Source organism: Natrix helvetica, assembly GCF_964273705.1.
Source record: "Natrix helvetica genome assembly, chromosome: 4".
Lineage (NCBI taxonomy): Eukaryota > Metazoa > Chordata > Lepidosauria > Squamata > Natricidae > Natrix > Natrix helvetica.
The window spans coordinates 84,419,243-84,440,279 of NC_138550.1; the positions used below are offsets into that span (position 1 = coordinate 84,419,243).

Genomic DNA, 21,037 nt, shown 5'->3' on the forward strand with positions numbered 1-21,037 from the left:
TTAGATGCCTTCCATAAAGTAGCTGTTCATTCTGGAGTCCTGCAAATCCGTGTACATGCTATTTGAAACTCACCCTTTTTCCAGCAATTTATGAGTAACTATGAGCTGAATTTGTCTGATGCAATATTTAATATGTCCCTCTATCTTTTGAGTTTGTCAGTACTTAATGATGATACGTTTTAAATTTATAAACAATACAGAAAAGCTTTAAGCAATTCCCCCCACTTCTCTCTTTCTCTCTGTCTCATTCTAAAAATAGTTGACAAGAGTTTGGACTTTGGATTAAAAGTGGGCTGTGTTTCCTGTAAACCATGAGCACTCAAACATCTTCAATAAGGACACACCCATCTGTTCTAAGAACCACACTTATTTTCTGTCAAGAGAAGATTGGACAATTTATTCAATTACAGACAACAGAGGGAACAATCAATGAAAGAAAACGGATTCCCAACAATGTTTTTGCAACAATGGCAATTCCTTTCTTTCTTCTGGAAGTGCATCTTGCTGTGGACATTTTTTTTTTCACTTTGCATTTAATCTTCTTAAAGGAACATAATGTGGTGTTTAAATGTTTGAATACGACTGAAGAAGACTCAGGTTGAAAATCTGTTCACAGTCTTTCCCATTTTTAGTACTAATTTAGTACAATTTAGTACTAAGAATAGTACTAATGTCCCTAACAACATCTTTCTTCACTTCCTCACTATGTTGTCATCCTTGGACTGGATTGAGTAGTTCTTAAAAGCATCAGTTACAAAGCAGTTGACAGTATTTGGCAACAGCTGTGATGTGTATAAAAACTATTATGCTTGGTAATACAAAATCAGATCACCAATACCAAGTGAGATCAGATAAGGGTTTTTGTTTGTTTTTTGCAATTTAGGATGATGAAGTCAAATCTTGTCTTCTCTAATTCCTATTAAGCCCAGCCTACCAACATTTTGCTGTTGTCCCCCTAAACAGCTGGATATAGCAAAGTGTGAACCATAAAGAAAAGTACTTGCCAGAGCTTGAAATAGCACAGTACTAAAAAGAGTGCAACTTTGAAATGATGAGAAGCCCTCCCTCATTATTTTCCACACAAAGCACAGAGGCAACAGGATGTAAACATTTGTTGCTATATTAAAAAGGGAACAGGAGAAGAGAAATTCTAAAAAATATGGTTCATTGTGACTCATCTTGCTTTATGATGTTATTATTTTTTAATGATGTGACCAATATGGGAGGTGATTGAAAATGAACATAAAACTCTTGAGGAAGAAAAACAACACAGCTATTTTATTTTAATTTGCAGGGTGTCTGTGTGCACATTGCAATCTTTGAACATAATGGACAATTTCATTGAAAAAGTGTCCTTTTCATGACAGGATCATATATTTTTTCATAGGTGAATGCCATTTCTGTTCATTTTATGCAAATGTGATCATATTTCTTTCATTTATTCATCTCACAGAAGTTCAACCAAAGTTCTTGTTCATTTGACATCATGAAGACAGGTTGGTGTAATGATTAAAGTGTTAGACTATAAACTTGAAGTCTGTTTGGATACAAAAGCTTACTGGGTGACTTTGGGTCAGTCACTTTCCCATCACCCAGTCCACCTTCCAAAGTTGTTGATTTGTGGGGAAAATAAGAGGTGGGAACATTATGTATACTGCCTTGCAAAAACAAAGACAGGATAGAAAAATAATGAATGAATGAATGACTATCATGCCATTGCTATGAAATGGATAGCCACATTAATATTAAATAAATGAGACTCCTATTCAGTATTGAAATGGACCAGAAACTCTATTCATATCTCTATTCATATAATTTCCATGAATTGCACTATACTATATATAAATGTTTGTATCTGTCCATGTAACATGTCTGCATTCAACCATATATCCTGTTGTTTGTCATGGATCCAGGCTTCCATGAAGAACATTTCATATCAGCTACCTTTGCTGAGGTTGCTCAAAGCAAAGTCATCTTGCCAGAGTCCCTGCTGATGTTGAATTGGGAAAAGAAGTGGTAATCAGAGAGGTGAGAAGAAAAAAGAAACTGGATAAAGTAGAAGTAATGATGAGCAAATTTGACTGTTGATAACCCATGGATTCAATAGAAAAAAACAATGCTGGTCATTGAACCTGACTTGTATTGGGCAGTGCTTGTTCTGCTAAAGGTTTGCATGCCCTGTCTTCTAGCTACAGAAGGTGGAGTTAATCTATTATTTTCTTGTCCCCCTTTGTTAATGACTAACTATTGCTGCATATGAGTTTTCTCTGAATTTTAGGCAATAGACCTCATCCCAATCAGTGAATTCAATGGGTGAATTAGCATGGATAAGGTTCATACCTGCTCTTCAAAATGGACATAGTATTCATTGTTACCAGCTTTTCGAATGTGTGAGTGTGCCTTTGAATTTGAAAAATCTAATTTGCCTTTTAACAGTTCTCTGGTTTGGATATAGCTTCCTTCTCATTAATCTGATGGTTTCCTGCAGTGTCATTTTGGAGGGCACATGACTATTAGGGGAAAAAAACCACCACATTTTAATCTATAGATAAAGGTAACGGTTCCCCTCACATACTGTATATGTGCTAGTTGTTTCTGACTCTAGGGGGTGGTGCTCATCTCTGTTTCAAAGCCAAAGAGCAATTGCTGTCTGAAGACATCTCCATGGTCATGTGGCCGGCATGACTAAATGCCAAAGGCACACGGAACACTGTTACCTTCCCACCAAAGGTGGTTCCTATTTTTCTACTTGCATTTTTGCATGCTTTTGAACTGCTAGGTTGGCAGAAGCTGGGACATGTAACGGGAACTCACTCCGCTATGTGGCGCTAGCAATCCGAACTGCTAAACTGCCAACCTTTCTGATCGACAAGCTCAGCATCTTAGCCACTGAACCACTGTGTCCCTGTATTTAATCTACAAGGAAGCGATAAATTGTGCTCTCAAATATTCTATACTGATGTAAGACATGACAGATTCCTACCAAATAAGTTATCATTTACCTTGTGTACATCAATCCAGAAAGTAAATAATCCTTTACAAACAGCAGTAATGTATACAATTATGAAAAGCCACTCCCAGGAAGAGCAGGAATTATTTTTGAAAAGGCCAGCTTTTCCCTATATATTAGTGTCCCATAGACAGTATTATTTGATGATGGCAAAGACAGCAGTGCCAAATAATCTGATACCTGTGTCTCAGTGGTGGGTTCTGGATCATGTTTGCAGCGTACACATGCGTACTTAGTGCCCAAGATGCTCCAGCTGCTCGGCAGCGCATCATGCAGGCACCGTATTCTCCTTTGCGCATGCGCGGAAGCCCCGATCTGCTCAAATACAGGGTGGGCCCTCCAGAGCACTGTAACGGAACAGTACCTGGTGCTCCCAGCAGGCACCAATATGTCTGTACCATGGCGTACCAGTCGTATCCCACCCCTTCTGTGTCTCAAGTTCAAGGTACATGGTACTTCTTCTAAGCCATGGTACATGGCTCAGAAAAAAAAAACTGTAGTAAATATGGTAGAAATCTTGAGAATTTTTCTTCTTCTACCAATTGAGTAAATACCTTTACCCACAAAAGCACTTAATGCATATCTATTTAGTTTTTCACTTCATCTACAAAAAAAGAAAAAGAAAAAAGAAATCTAGATTCCAGGTGAGAAAATTTTGTGTCATGAAAAAATCTTTTAAACTAGTCATCTATGCACTTCAACTCTTTACCTTATCTATTTATGTTCTTCAATAAAAGATACAAAACATTGGCTTTCTTTTGTATGCTTTTTTTTCTTTTTTTAATGAAAGAACACTCAAGTACATTGGAGGTCTGCTGCATGCAAGTCTATTTGTAAGAAAGGAAATTAATGTACATGATACACTTAAATGAAGCGCTGTCAATCATTCACCATTCTCTGAAGAGATCATTATTGAAAAGTATTTGAAAACTGCTGGCACCTTTATACTTAGCAAGGTCATATACTGTAGTTTGAACAGAGTGAACACTAAAAATCCAGTTTTTTTTAAAAAAAAAACATGGAGATCTATTAGTCCAACCCCATGACTAAGGCAGGAGTCCTCATCTCAGACAAATGGTTGTCCAATTTTTTTAAAAAAAACTTCCAGTGAAGGAGCACCCACAGCTCTGAAAGGCAAACTGTTCCATTGATTAATGGTTCTGTTAAGAAATTCCTTCTTATTTTCAGGTTGGATCTCCCTCTAATGAGCTTGCATCCATTGTTTCTTGTTCGCCGCTCAAGGTGCTTTGAAGAATAAATCCATGCAGTCTTCCCTATAGCCATTCTTCAAGTATTCCATGACTGTTATCATGTCTCTCTTCATCTTCTCTGTTTTGCAATCTTAAATCACCTTGTAAGACAGAAACTTTATTTGATCTAAGTAAGAGATCTTTCTTTTTGAATAAACATGTTTTGTTTGGTCATGATGATGTTAAAAATAGTACCATTATCCAATCAATGAATATTTACAACTGTGAGAAAAACAGTCTCATTGCCAGTCTCTGTTTCTACAATTCTATCTAAGGTCTGTGTTGCTTTATGTGATCCTTTCCCCATGCTCTAGTTAGAAACTTGCAGCAAATATATTATAGGTTGCCTTACTCTGAATTTAGTTTAGTCCAATGAATACTGAATATCAGCAGCTGTCAAGAGCAATACTTCCAATCCTAGCTGGAGATGTCATACAAAGTATCTGCTCTACCACTAAATTTCAGCTAGTCCTCTAATAAAAATTACCCCATATATGGTGATTATCTGATGTCTGATGCCAATAATTCTGCACACTGATACAATGGCCTCATAGCTCTAATACACCAGGACTTAAAACTAGGGTGTCTGTAGTGTTGTCTGAGTTACTGATGATGCTACCTAGTTTGGTAATGAAATTAATAAGAAAATCACCAAGCTCAGAGAGCGTCAAGGACCCCACAGTTCAACCATGAGCTACAAATATTATCTTCTATTGATACTTAAAACTATAAAACCCAGGAAACTGTAGAGCAGCTACCCTTTGAAGCCTTCTCCAAAAGAAAAGAAGCTGATTTTAGAATTCATAAAGAAATACAGATAACTATGAAGGTTTATAATATGCAAATAACTCATAACTTGTATCAATAAGTCTTTTGTGTAATTTCTTGGGGTGACCAGCAGTTGTTTTTTTTTTTTTTTTTTTTTGCTATTGCGTGTAAACATATACAGGCATAGGTTAAAATTAATGTATTTTGATATTCAAACATGATTTTAATATTGAAATAGCTTATTGAAACTCTCTTCCAGATAATGCACTTTGCGTCTTTCTGCATTAATAGTTAAATCCTATGTCAAATACATAGAGAAAAAGGTGTTTAATTTGTTTCATCTCACCGATTAAAAGAAAACCAACATGCATTAATTATACAATTTTCTGCCTATTCAATATTAAACTAAGGATTTGGTGGCAAACATTAATGTGGGTATTTAAGTCAACTTTTCTTTGGTGAAAAGCATTGTTTCCATGCATAATATGATGGAAAAAATATAGAGGTGCTTAACCCTTTCCTTGTCATTTCTAAATGGAAGGATTATTACCTCAATTACAGTATTTGCTGAACAAAATGGGAAAAAACAGAGAATGGAAGATGGAGTGAGTGAGCGAAAACAGGGAAAAACATTTTGCTGACTAAAATTTGCTTCTTATGAATAAAAATTGAATAAATAAATAATAAAGTGCTTCCAATTAAATTATGATCCAGACATGTTGGTTCAGATTTCCAGACTCATGTTTTCCATCATACACTCATTACTTTATTACAGCTAGTTCTTGCTTAACAATGGGAATTGGGACCAGAATTCCCATTGCTAAGTGATGTGGTTGTAAAACCTGATGTACATGACCGCATCGTGTAGCAACTACAAACCTGCAAGTACCCAATGCTGTCATTAAGTGAGGATTACAAATTGTTAAATAAGGACCTCATATAATCATGATTTGTGATTTACTTCCCAAGAAGTTACAAGTCCCAGGAGGCTCACACCATGTGACAGACAGATGAGTTCTATGGAGTGTGGCAAGGCCAGGGATGACTGGGTGCAGGTAGCTGGGGATGCTGCTGCAGAGTGCAAGAGGGTGCACAGGTGGCTGTCATAGTTCAAATGTGCTTGGATGGGGAGCTGCTGAGGAGTGCAGGGGGACATGCATTTGGCTACGGTGGCATGCTACAAAAGCAAATGTGGCTGGGCGAGATGTGTGTGGCTGCTACAGCTGAATATGAATGCAGAGAGTAGTGCAGGTGTGCACTATGGAATGTGAGTGTGATGTTGCTATGGGCAGAAGCACACCGTGAAGTACGATATCCCCAAGATCTTGTACTCAGTAGTTGGGCGTTTTTTCTTGGGAGAAAAAATGGTGGGATCAGGATCAATTTACTGGAGCAACTTGGACATTCTCTGCTGGCTTTCCATTAACTTTGCTTGTTACCACAAGCTGGCAGAGAAGGTCACAATGGTGATCATGTGTTTGTGGGATGCTACAAACATTGTAAATGTGAGCCAGTTGCCAAACAGCTGGAACGTAATCACGTGGTTATTGGGCTGCTGGAATGGCTAAATCCTCAAGGATTGGTCATAAGTAATTTTGGATGGTCCACTGTACCATGGGCCTTTGTGACTTTGAGTGGTGTCTGAACGAGTGTGTCATTAACTGAAGTCTACCTGTACGTATATACTTGCATCCATGAAAGCAGAAAAGAATAAAGAGTAGAAGATTTTGCTAAGTGAAGATGAAGATAAGCAGCACTGAAAATGCTATTTCTTAGGAGTTAGTGAATATGGTGTGTCACTGTCAAATATCTTGATTGTTTTTCACAGCTCATCCTTCATTTTAAAAAAAAATCTCCCTCAAATTGTAACAGCAGACTGTTTTTGATGGGAAAAAATAAATCAGATCAAACCTTTACATACTCTGAGGGAACCTGGGAGGATTGTCGTTGACATCGGTGAGTGTGATATTTACTGTGGTTGATCCCGATAGCCCTCCAACTTGTCCGGCCATATCTTTGGCTTGAATGACAACCGAATAATGTTCTCTGGCTTCCCTGTCCATGTTATGCAGAGCTGTTCTTATGACTCCTGTAGTGTTATCAAAAAAAGGGGTGAGGAGCAGGAAAGAAACATTATTTTAAGCTTCAAAAATTAAAAAAAACAACCAGTAAGCCATTACCCAGAACTCCACCCCTATTCATATCTCAAATTAACTAATATTGTACATAGAAATTAAATGCACATAAGTGATAAGGATGGATAACCTGTTAATAAATGAGCAAACCAATTCACACAAGCTGTCAGGTTTCGTGCCCAGATTGAAATAGAAATGCCTGGGCACCTGCCTTCATATGGCTTGACTGCATGAAGATGCAACTTTCTTTTTTATGCTCACTGTAGTTTCAATCCTATACCTTCTCTTGTTTTCCCCATGGTTTGGTGGAGTAGTTGCCCTGCACTTCTTAACCTTGAAGCTGGGCATCTGTGGGTCATTGATATTAAAGACATTTCTGCTTGAGAAACTCTGGCTATCACATCTAACCCAATATGCGCACACCTACATCTCACCAAATGATTATATATTGTATGAGCTCAATAAATAATGTAATCAAATTATTTTAAAAAGGTAATATGCCTTCTGATATGGCTATGTCTTAAAAAGTTGCTCAATGAATGGATCAAATGGTGAGACATCTCACCCCACTGGTATTGGTCTGTATCGTGCCGGCAGAGGAGGCATGCTGTGGGTCACTTCAGCCTGACTATTCCAGACGACGAGGTCCAGGAGGAAGATCTTTTCTGCTGTTGCTCCTGCCCTTTAGAACATCCTTTTCATAAGGGCCTAAAGATGTAGCTTTGCCAGTTGGCTTGGGACCCCAGTGTGGGAACAGTGAAATGGAGGTGGGTTGATTAATAACAGATCTCACTTCTCTCACCCACTCTGCCCCCACCCTCCTCATGTGTCTTTGGTATCAATGTTTGATTGTATGTTTTAATTGTATATGTACCTGTACGCTGCCCAAAGTTACCCTATGGTAAGATGGGCAGCAAATAATAAATAAAATAACATAACATAACATAACGTAATGTAACGTAACATAAAATAATATTCTGACTTTGGGGCTTCCAAAATGTTTATTTTCATAATCTGACTTTACTGAGGCAAACAAATATTTCAAAAAATGAATGGCCTTACTCAGAAACAGCTTATTTTAGTACAATATTACGTAGTAGAATAACAACTTTATCTAAGTCGGATATTTTCATTCTTTTTCATCAGTGGAAATGCCTTTTCTATTGTTGTTATTATGAAATAAGGCTGCCTTCCTGTACAGGCATGTCTAGGCAAAGATGCCTAGAACCATGGAGACACACCAACACTTCCTACAAAATACAGATTTTATTATCAAACAGAGACAATCAGAATCAGCACCTGATTCATTCCAGATTTTTTTTTTCAATAGAACAAGTTTTAAAGATTAGCAATATTTTACAAATTGAGTTTGGAGAAGAATAGCCAGTACAAATCTTCAACTAAGATAATACGGTCACAGGCATCAAAGTGGCTGAAGTCATCAAATTGTTTTCAAAGGAAGCTCTACATGAAAAACATTATTGCCTGAAAACATAATAGTTATTATTGTGAATGTGCATGACTCAGACCACAGCTCTTTTCTCCTCAGCTGGTAAGAAGTTCTCCTATTGATTTTTTTTAAAAATCTCCACATGGACCTTAAAAAGAATCAAGCAGTTCACCGTATCTAACTTTTACATTTCCAATAATGTTCCCTTGAAGAAATAGAATTGTTCAATTTGTTTTTAAAATTTACCACTTAGGAATATTACTACAATAGCAGGTATATATCTAGCCACTTTGAAAATTCTGTTCCTGTTTATTAGAACTTACACCCATGAATAGAAATATTGGATTTTAATTACCTACACAATGTTATGCCAGCTTTATGTATATTTTATTAATTTATTATTTGATTATTTTCTTCTATTAGTTTTATTTTTTATATATAATGTTTTTATATTTGCATAAGCCACTTGAGTTGCCATGTGTGAACAGGTGGCATTATAAATTTTATAAATAAATAAATAAAATGCAGGAAACAAACATTGGTAAGAATACATTACTGTAAATGTTTGTCATACGCAAATTGTGGTATGGTAATAAATAAGTTGTGGTATGGTAATAGAACATAAGTCATAGTTCATCAGCTATTTTGGTATAATTTGGCATAAATTCCATTAATTCAGTAAAACCTCCGGTCACGACCATAGTTTGTTCCATTTGGTTTTGACCCAAATCTAATTTTGGAAATTTACTTTTACTTTACTTTTATTTAGATTTTTATACTGCCCCCTCTCCCCAAAGGGACTCGGGGCGGTGTACAGTCAAATAAAAACACATCAATAAATAGAAAATACAAACACAAAGAGGAGGCAATAAGAAAGAAATAAGAAACTGTACATATCTGAAGTAAAGTAGTTAAAAGCAATATTTAAATACCCTAAAAATACCCAATTAAAATATCTGCCAGGAGGTAGAATAAAACTATAAATGGGCCAGGCCGGCTAAACGGAACAGGTGAGTCTTCAGTTTTTGTCGAAAGGAGCGGAAGTTGGTGGTGGTTCTGATATCGGGGGGGAGGTCATTCCAGAGGGTTGGGCCCATCACAGAGAAGGCTCTACTCCTAGGCGCCACCCGTTGACATTGTTTAGTGGACGGCACCCGGAGGAGTCCTTCCCTGTGAGAGCGAATCGGTCGCAGGGAAGTGTGTGGTAGGATGCAATCCCGCAAGTACCTAGGTCCTGAGCCATGACACTTAGAAAAAAATGGTGCAGAAGGGGAAATCAGCTGCGAAAAAATATATGTGAATTTTGTGGTCAGGACCTGATTTGGTTGTGATAAGAAGTTCAACTATATTATATAGTAGCAACCAGCAGTGCTTTAGGTTTTTTTTTAAATGTTAATGAAAAATCCTTCAGAACCTGCAAGAACAGAAAGTTAGGACCTGTGTTAATACTCATTAAAACAGCTGCATGGAGTCTTGGGAAAAGAAGAAGATACTCGAAGAAATTCAGATACTATGTGTATTCCCCCATATACTCCAAAGCACATTTTTTACAAAAAAAAAAATTCCAAAGGACTGAACAGCCTTATTACACATCAATTTGACATATTTGACCTGATGCAATCAAGTTTTGTAAAGTTCAGACAAAGCTATTTCTAATATTTAATTTACATTAAATGAAAACTAATTATATTTCAGTCCCACTAAAATCAATATGAAAAGTTAGTCATGGCTTTCAAAGGAAATGAAGTACTATTTATTTTGCTTTGAGTGCAAGATACTGTGGCTATTGAATTCTGAATTACTACTTATTTTTCCTCCTGTGTAAAGCAGAGGGTCTTTAAAAATCAGACTGGAACTGGGAGAACTAGAATGCTCATTATTTCAAGTCAAATCCATCTAATCGTCTAAATCCATCTAACCATTCAATCCATCTCTGTATGTTTGCATCAAAGGTGGTATTTAGTCAGTTTGGACTGGTTCACCCAACCCTAACCCTAACCCTGCCCCGACTTTATGCAGTCCTATTTAGGCACATTTTTAAGGCCGGGCACATGTGCGGAAGGCATGTGTACATGAGCAAAGCACATGTGTGAAAGGGGCGCATGCACCCGCAAAGTGGACGTGTGTGCGCAAAGTAAGCAGATGTGTGTGGGGCGAACCAGTGGTAACAAAATGTGAAACCCATCGCTTGCTTGCATGTGGACATACATGTAAGCACGCACGCACATGCACACACACACACACAATTTGTAAGTGTTTGTTAGACTGGTATAAGGACAGCTCTTTGTGTCAGATTTGCACACCATCCTCTCTGTTTCAAAGAAGCATGAACAATAACAAATTTGTGCAGGTGATGATAATAATTTTATGTTAAAGTATAACTTATATATTAACATTCATTCTAACACTATCAAAGTTGACACCATCCAGAGTATCAAACAACTCAAATAAGTAGTGAAAGATCAGAAGATGAGGAGAGACCCAACCCATAGAATCGCCAAGAGTCAGATACGACTGAAGAGTTAACATCATCATCATGCATTATAAATTAAAAGCCAATGTCAGTCTTAAATTCCACTTTTTTGTTTTATGTGGAAAGAAGACATCAAAGACTAACACTGGACTAAGACCAAAGGGCAAAATCTAACATTTCTACAAGTTCTTCGAAATATATATATTCATTATTCAAGATCATACTCAACACTTCACTTATACTTGCAAGCAGGTGATTTATGGTTGAAGGTTGGGAGGCATGGGTTTAATTCAGTTTTGATTTTAGTTTAATATGGAAGCCCACTAGATAATTCTTGGACACTCACTCTCAGTTCAGCTTATCTCACAGGTTTATGTGGAAAACATCGGAAAAGGGAGTGCTACCAATACTAATGAGTTTTTGAAAGACATATATCTGATGAGTAAATATCAATAAAAAATTATAAAAAATGTCTTAATCTAGTGTCTCTTAGCTTTTCGTAGTTTATATAGTTCACATCCCACCAATCAAAGAACCTGTTCCCCTCAAAAGAAAAAATGTATGTATTCTTTTAAAGAAAGGTATCTTTATCTTTACAATCTGCTCTTACTGTTTACATCATTCAGCTTTTTTCTCCAAGGTTGGTGCTGCAGCATGAAGGCCACTTGAAGGCTGCTGAGGGGACCTGATATTATGAGGTGCTTTATCTACCACTAGCTGCTTGGAAGAAAAGTCTTTGGCTTATGAGTAGGGAAGAACATTTAGACAACATTCTTGAAGAGGACTAAATGGCATAACCTTGTGTTTAATCTTTTTTGACTATGTGTCTTACCAGAAGCATGAAGTTACTGTCCAGGATAATGGAGAACGAACTAATCAGCAGAAAGGGTCATGGACAGATGCCCATCAGTGTTGCTATAGGATGATATATGTGACACAGGCTCCTCTATACAATTAGCTTGGCAACTGTCAATGGTTACCTTGACAACGACCTCCTGCATTTGTCTTGTGAAGAAGTGCTTTCCTCTGTAGTAATGATAACCAGCATACAGTTTATGCTGAATTCTTTCACACACTTTTATGGGGTAGGGAAGTAGTTTAAGAACTTATTATTTTAAAAGCTTATTACAAAAGGCCTCTGTAAGGAAGTTTAGCTGCAATACTTAACACTGTAGTAATGCTTTTATAGTATCCATAAGACAGACAGACAGAGAGACAGACAGACAGACACACACACACTTAGCACATTTTGAATGCTTAAAGGCATGTTCATCGTTCAAACTTTTTAAAAAATGCTAATTGTTCATACACAGCTTCAAAACTATTTTCCTAAAGGACTATATTATCCCTTTTGCTGAATTTTACATAGTGAAATACATTTCAGTAGTTTAATTAACAAACTGACATGATTAAAAATACATGAAATCCAAGATAATTACATAAAATTCTTTGCTAATTATGTTTTGCTAAAAAGGCAGTCAACATTCCTTTCTTTCGCTTTTGAATTTGAAATCTTAGCCATGTGTGAAGCTTTTATGACAGTGACTGCTTATGTAAGTTATTTGAGAACAGCTTAGTGTTTTTATATTTTAAAATACAGAATTTTCGGATGATGGAAATTCTCTCCATGACATATGAATATATGCTATGCTCTTTTGAAAGTAAGAAATATTACCAATGCAACATTAAAACTTAAAATATCAATGTGCCTTAAAGCATTTAACTGGATGGTCTAAGAACTGAAGTACAACTTCGGAATTTATATTTGTGTGGATTTCAATTAAACTTTGCTCTCCTAAGTAGACCAACATCATTAATTTTAAAGAGTTTACAAGGTGAATTCTAGGTCCATGCCATTAGTTGCAATAATGCTTGGCTAAAAACTTTGAAACATTATCTCCTGAGAAATCAGCAGGATACTGTCAGCTGGCTGGAGTATAAATGCTCTGAAATGTTCTGCCCATATTAACTTGGATAAACTGACATTCATTTAAAAGAGAGGGGGTCCATTTGAACTAACTGGACTTAAAGTCAATTAAACATGCAGAGGATGACACTATTAATTTTTTTTCTTGAAGGACACTGACTAATTGAAGGCTAGCTGATGTTAAACTTCATAATTAATAGGAAGGACAAGTTGGGAAGAAACATTACTCATGTGCATGCCTGAATAATCAGACCCATTAAACTCATCAGTCTGTTTAGTTTTTACAGCATCAAGTCTAGCTATCTCCTAATGTGTAGCAGTGCAGGAATTTAAATTGTTTTGTGCAATTAAACCTTTAGTAAAATCTAGTGAGTTCATTATTCCTGTGGATGAGTTCATTATCTATTTTCTTTTTTATACATAGCGGGCACCTGTGTGTGAGAGAGAGCATATGTGCATATATACACACAAACATGTATTCTTTAGGTGTGTAGAAATACAGGATTAAAGATGAAAAAAATGTAACTGAGAGATGCACAATTCTGTTAAGAATATCTTCCATGTTATTGGAAGTTAAAGAGTGAGGAACAATAAGGCAAAACTATTTCAAACTCATTGTTTCTGATGTGATGAAAATGATAAAGGCATTAAATCTCAATAAAAATAGTATAAGAAGTTTGATATAACTGAAAAAGCCATGATAAAATTTACTGATAGGGGTTTTTTTTTTTTGGAGGGGAGGGTGTTGCCTTGAAGTCAACACTGATTCCTGCTGATTGCCTGAACAAGTTTATATAGGTTTTTTTGACAAGATGTCAGAAGTGGTGTGCCCTTGCTCAGACAGAATGACATGCCCAAGGTCACCCAACAAGCCCAAAGTAGAACTAGAAGTTAACTTCTAGTTAACCAAATTGACTCTCAGCCAGACAATTAGAGAAGCAAAAATTGTATGGAAAACATGTTGAGAATAAAGTTATGTGCCATGTGTGTGACTCAGACATGTGCTATTGGCTCAGGTTTTAAAATGGTTCAATGACTGTTGGTGTAAAACTGAATACCAGATCATTCGGAAGATAGAAATCTGCATAGCTAGCCACTGATGATCCTCTTACAGATGGTCAGATAATGTAAAAACAATGGCCTGACAAGGGTAGAAAATTAGTTTAGACATCAGATCAGATCAGAGACACAAGAGAAGGGCACATGTTGCCTTTAAAAAAAGTCCCTTCAGAAGCAGAAGTGGTATGTGGCCTTCTGATGGTGAGTGTTAGTACCATCAGTCTATATATATTGGATAGACTCCCTTAAACAGGAAGATATGGGTCATCATAATTGTAGTGTGGTTCACATTACTACTTATGGTATCTATGATTTTGATCCATAGGTAATAGGCAATATTATTATTTGTTGATCTTAGGATTCTAGAAAATGTTTGATAGCTTATAAAACAACCAGTCCAGGTTTTCATAAGGCAATAGAAATAATTCTGTTGTGATGAGTTTTCTGTATAAATGGTGGCCTGGGGTGCTACTATAATTTGTTTTCTAGTAGTTTAATATATTGTTAATTGTATTGTGTTGCACACTACAAAATATGTCAAGGTAAAATGATGTATAAACACATTTATTAGGCATATATGTACTGTATGTATAAATATAAAACCAAATTTCTTTATACCTCTTCTGACACTCCACTTTGAGCAAAATTTCATCACAATTCTCAGTTGTTGTGTGAATAAACCTATACCTCTTCTAAGAGAGATTCCTGAGGGTTATGCTACTAACAAATTATTTAAATACATCTAACTATAGCTAAATCTTGTAGAATGGGAACAATACAAAATTAATATCACATTAAATACTTATCTTATCATGTAAAATTTCAAAATGCAGTTTAAAATAGTATTTTGATTAAAGCAATTCGGAACATAGCGTATTGTTGTCTTTTTGTAAGAAAAATGTTCATTACAGTTAGACAACTTGTGGTTGACATGTCTGGATATTGGCCATATAAGTGGATAAATGGTGCAAAATAGTTTTTTGTTATTCCAAAAAATTCTTTATTGTTAGAGTCAGAATTCTATATTGAATGACAAGCAGCTTTTATTATTGACATTGAGATGTTGAAATATTATATATGAGGAACAAAATGAAATATCTTTAAGAATTCTCTGGCAAACATTTCACCATTCCCTGAATCTATCAAACTATGTAACTATTATTCGTTGACAAGAAAATTAAAATAACAATTGAGTTGATGATTTGCTAATTGATAACTACTAGGTCTTGACTGTAGAAATATTTCTATATTGTTCTGTTTCTATGTGAAAATTATGAACAGGGACAGTTTGCAAGGAGAAATAGTTTACTAGATAATACCATAATAACTATAAACAATAATAACTATTTAACAAGATTAATATGCATATTGAAGAGCTTAGGCAAATTATTATTTTTCACTGTGACCATTAACTGCTGCAGAATCAAAATAACGACTTGAAATTCGTGATGCACTTCTTTAGCTAAATGCTGTCTTTTGCAATCAACATAATGAAAGCAATTAGTGGCATCAAACTTAATTTCCAAGCCAGATATAGTAAGTATATATAGTATATGGTATGAGATCAGATCAGATCAACTCAGATCAGATTATGGTGTATGAATTAGTGTTAGCCTTTCAGAATATTGGAATGATAAGAAAGCCATTCTAAGCTAGTATTAATAGGAAACAAAATCCAGGATTATTAACTCTTAAGAATATATAAAGCCTTTCTCCTCACATTTTCCTTTCATTATCCTAGCAAGATAACACAGAATAAAATTCTTCAAAATAGAGCCATATTATCCAAAGCTGCAAAAGACATTTTTCTACTTGAAATACCCATGTGTCCTCGGGAAACACAATGCACTTGGGGGAAGTGTTGAGAAAATCTCATTTGGAATCCTCCAGGTCATTCACTGGGTTCATATTTAGCATAGCATAAATATGTGCATGAGTAGTTTGTTAAGCAGATAGCTGCTTAATGTGTGAAAGAACATGGAAAAATTACTGAGGAAGTTATATGTTGTGAGAGAAAGCCTGCCATTCTGAGATTTCTGCGTTGAGAACGAAGAGAGGAAATGAAGGGCTGAAGTATAGATAGCATAGGAAGGAGGCTGAAGAAGACAACCTAAAAACCTAGCCATCAAGTTAAATAAACCATGAGCTTTACTTATCCTAACCCCTGATGGTTCCCAGTATGATAGGTCTTCAAGGACCTATTCTTCAAGTGACTGCTCAAGCAAGTGGTCACACACCACATGGCAAATTATGTGGCTGTGTGTTTCCTCAGTCCCCGAGAATGGAATTGATGTCACAGAAAGTGTCTGCACTTCACAACAAACTTCTTCAGTCTAAAGACAGCTGCACTAAGTGAGATTCTTTTATTATTTTCTTAGAAAAAGCCTTGGTTGAAATACAAGAGAAATAGTTGTACTTGGCAAATCAATTTCACATTGGAATTGTTCAGAATGCAGAAGCCCTTGGTTTTGAGCAAGTATTCATCTTTGCCAGAAAGCATGGTTGCCTGAACTAATAACCTCATTAAGTGCTGAACATGCTTCTGATTACAAAAGTGGCGCAGGTGAAGGGCAGAAAATTAGGGAATTGAGTCATCAATTCTCCTAGCAGCAGTAGCAGAGGCCTAGATCTAGCATGGGATTCTCCCTGACAAATTCAAGTATATAGTCTTAACTTGGGGCCATATCCTTGGCTTGGTTAACATTGTACAACCCTGTGATCTATGCTGCACAAGACAGCCAGAAGACAATGAGGGGACACATCAGATTTGGGCAACCAATTCAAGATCTGATCAAGCTGATATATCTCTTGCCTACCAATCATCATTCCAAATGGGCAGATAATTTGTTGCCACTCCACATTCATGCCTGGAGGTTGACTTGACAGAGCAACTCATCTTTCTTAAGATATAACCCCCATGCTGTCTTCCCCTATCTGCCTGGCACTGGAATAAACTAGCTTCTTATCTTGCCCTCTTGACTATTGGTCTGCTCATTTTCTAATAAGACCAAGGTTGATGAATGAGTAATCTGAGTTTGTCCCTAAAGCATCAACTCAACTGGGATATATTCTGATCCCTTCATTCACTGGGGAAAATCATATTGGGATGAGTTCCTGGCTCACATCACTTGAGAGATTAAAGTTGAATGGGATCCATGCAACTCATCTGGTGGTTCTTTTAGTCCTTGAACCCAACCCTCTATGGCAGGGCTGTCAAACTCCTGGTCCCCGTGCCAAATGTGTCATGCACTGGCCATGCTTACACCCAGTTTAGCAAAGGGGGGAGGGGGGAAAGTGATACATCATGTGATGCCACTGTGATGATACAAATTTGACACCCCTGCTATAAGGATTTAGTTACTGTAGTCCCTGCACCATCTGACTGTGATGGGATCTATTCACTGTCCCATAGCTCGAATCTGTAGCCTCACTGCATCACCCCAGCCCATCTACATTCATATGTAGTGAGTGATTATCTTGCTGGGCATTAATCCCTGAGCTAACTGGCTCAAATAATTAATACTCATGGAGTTCACATGCACAGCAAAAAGGTGATGTGCTGACAAAAAAAAAGACCACAACCTATTCATTATGACATTATCTAGATGGCAAGGTACTGCTGTGGGGAAAGTGGACTTAATGCAGATAGGCTTCTATGAGTGGTAACAAAAGTGGGTGTTTGTATTACTTTGCTTCAGTTCACACAGAAGTGAAGTTAATCTCCTTCCCCCAAACATGACAGTTGGTTTGCCTACTGCTGGATGTGATTACTATTGATGTTTAGATTTGAATGGCTCTTAATATGCAGTGAGCATTTTCATCTTCAAAAGCATTCGGAAAACTCGACAATCAATAGGACAAATGAGTATGCATAAAGTGCACATGTACATCTAAACTCAGCAAATCATCGTTATTAACTCCCCCCTGCTAAGTTGACCTGCTAAGCTTAGGGGTATATGTGTGTGTTCATGATTTGATGCAGTCCATGGTGCATTTTGCTGCAAAAGCTTGTTTTGATGTGTTGATTTGCCCTGTTTTTTGCTGTTTTTCTGTAGAACAAGAGTTACTTCACTGAGCAAAAGTACAACCTGAATCATAATTATTACAGTTAAGAGGTAAGTGATAGCAGCCAGGCAGGAAGGGACTTCTGTGTTTCCCAGGTGGGCTTCTCTCCTGAGAGATCAATTCTTTCTCTATTCTTCATCTGATCAAACAAAAACTTTCTTGTTCTAAACAGTCAAGAAAAAAAGAAGATACATTTGCAAGTACATTTTTAAATACTGAGATGAAAGGCCATTGTTACCCTGTTTTTCCCTAAATAAGACCTCCCTGGATAATAAGCCCTCCCTGGAAATATTGCTACACAGTAGCAGCCATGAGGTGACCACATTAGCGCACCTCCTGCATCTCAAAAATAATAAGACCTCCCCGAAAATAAGGCCAAGCGCTTATTTCGAGGGTAAAAAGAAAATAAGACCCTGTCTTATTTTCAGGGAAACACAGTATGTTTAGGCACAGACAACAGAATTTAGAAAGTGAATTTAAAAAATTTAGAAAAAGGAAGGTTTTTAAAAATACAGTCTTGTTAAAGTAATACTTTAATGGACTAACAGGAATTAATTTCCTTTCTCCCAGAATGCCCTCAGATTCTGGAAAAGGTTATTGATGAAAATAACTGTTTCCTGGGGAGAGATCAAAACAGTGGTGGATTGCAGGTGGTACGTCCTGGTATGGGTATACCAGAGCCTGCCAAGAGCTCTAGGTACCGCTCCAGTATGGTGCTCCAGAGGGCCCACTTGCCTGCCTGTGCTCCTTACTTGTCTTTAAAGTGTTTGGTGCTTCTGCGCATGCACATGGCGCATATGGCGCTGGCGCGATGCTCCTGCCGAGCAGCTGGAGCGTTGCGGAGGCGGCGCTGGACAGTAAGATGCATGCGCGCACTGCGCACGTCCATGTGGATGACGCCGGGCCTGTTCCAACTGTACCGGTTGGAATGGGATCCGGAACCCACCACTAGATCAAAACCACAATTTGCCCTACAGACTACATCTACCAATTTTGGCTCACAACATTTCAGCAAGTGGCAAATAGCAGCAGAGTTAGAATGCTTTGTATCTCTTTGCTAATGTTTAGAGTTGCTTGTTTTTGGTTTTCAAAAATGGTAAAGGGAACTCCCAGGAAGCATTCAGGCTTGTTTCAAGTTTGAAACAAAACATCTCTGTTTTATAGTTCACAATATTAGTAGATTGTTGGAAAGCTTCGTTCTTTTTTCCCTATATTTCCCCCACTTTTATGCTTAGGCAGCAAGAATGCAGTGATTTGCGGTTCTTTTTCCTAACATAGGGTATTGTGCTTGTCCAATTCTTATGAATATTTATATAGAAAAGAGCTCCACTAAGTGGTATTTATCTTCATAAACATTAAGAAAATTATTCTGAAATTTTCATAAATATGCCAAATACTGCTACTAGACATCCTAATTTGTGTTGATACCACAGTAAAATACATTTTGATTTGTGAATGAATTAAACATACATTTCTAAGTTTCCCTGGAGGGAAGGACAAATAAAAATCTCTCTCTCTCTCTCTCTCTCTCTCTCTCTCTCTCTCTCTCTCTCTCTCTCTCTCTCTGTGTGTGAGAGAGAGAGAGAGAGAGAGAGAGAGAGATTTTCAATCTTTACCATTTCCAGTCGTTAGACTTTTAGCTTTAGAAACCAATATTAGTGAAGAACATTGATAGATGTTTCACCTATTGTTGTTATTTACAATTATAGACTGCTAGTTCCCTAAAGACCTGTTTGGTGTTTATCAAGACATACCAACAATGTACAATAAATGAATATATACAGATAAAGGTCATACTAAGTATTCTGTCCCATACTAAGACAGAATAAAATTAAATGAGTAAATTGAACTCATCCCAAACCAATTTGAAATCAAAACTCCAAACTGAAATAGCCCTTTTTTTGAGCAGCTTTTGGATCAAGACAAGGTCGAGCCAACTGCATATCCTCTGAATTTCCCATGTTTATATATCCTGTACCACCTGATCTACCTTAAATTGCAAACTTAACTATGAGCAGTTTGAAAAGCCTTCACTACATTCGGGACTCGGGAGGCAGAGAATAGACGGGTGTGGGGCCAGTCAAAGGTGGTATTTACCAGTTCTCCAAATTACTCAAAATTTCCACTACTGGTTCTCCAGAACTGGTCAGAACCTGCTGAATACCACCTCTGATCTGAATGGACTCCAGCACCAGAAGGTAACACGCAATTATGTTATCATATGAAGCCAGTCCATTTCTGCAATGCATTTCATAAACGTGAAACAACATTCTGGGATCAACGAAAATACTAGATCTAGAATGTAAGAGATTTAGGAGATATGCTGTTTCAATTCCAAATTTTGCTAAAGACTGAACCATATGTTAAGTACCACATATCTGCAAAAAAAAAGTCTATAAATAGCAATCCATTATATTAAAATAGTATCAGGTTTTGGCAGTTCTGTTTTTCTAATCTGCTGTTCAGATCCATTTGCAAAAAAAGAAAAAAAATGAGTGGAGAGCACATTTTTACTATGATTTTAGAAGGGGTCATTTATCATCTGAAAAGTGATTATAACAACCATCAAAATCTTCAGATTTTTAAATGATGATTCATACACCTTTTGTAGAAGGATGTGAACAGAGGATTATGCTGTGAAAAGGCTATGAAGAATAAGTAAACCTGACCAAAAAAAAAAAAAAGCTTTTGAAACATTTAGGTGATGTATATAAATTGAAAGTTAATTAAGTGTAGCTAAAGGACTCCTGCAGACAAATATCAGATTGCTTATTTCAGATTTAATTCTGCCACATCCTCACTCCTTCCTTAGATTACCATTTTCCCCAAAGTGCCTTATGGGGTTGAGAATATGAAAATAATACTTTTCTTGTAATGCATAGAGTTTCATAATGGTTCTA

At 36.8% G+C, this 21,037-nt stretch overlaps 1 protein-coding gene across 2 annotated transcripts in view; it reads right to left on the bottom strand.

Moving 5' to 3' along the window:
- The window catches only part of CDH18 (cadherin 18), a 660,513-nt gene that overhangs the window by 81,425 nt on the left and 558,051 nt on the right, over nt 1-21,037 (bottom strand). For both annotated transcript variants that reach the window (XM_081951851.1, XM_081951852.1), the window contains exon 8: nt 6,950-7,117. In XM_081951851.1, the coding sequence (XP_081807977.1) occupies nt 6,950-7,117 (168 nt within the window). The remainder of the gene's footprint in view (nt 1-6,949; nt 7,118-21,037) is intronic.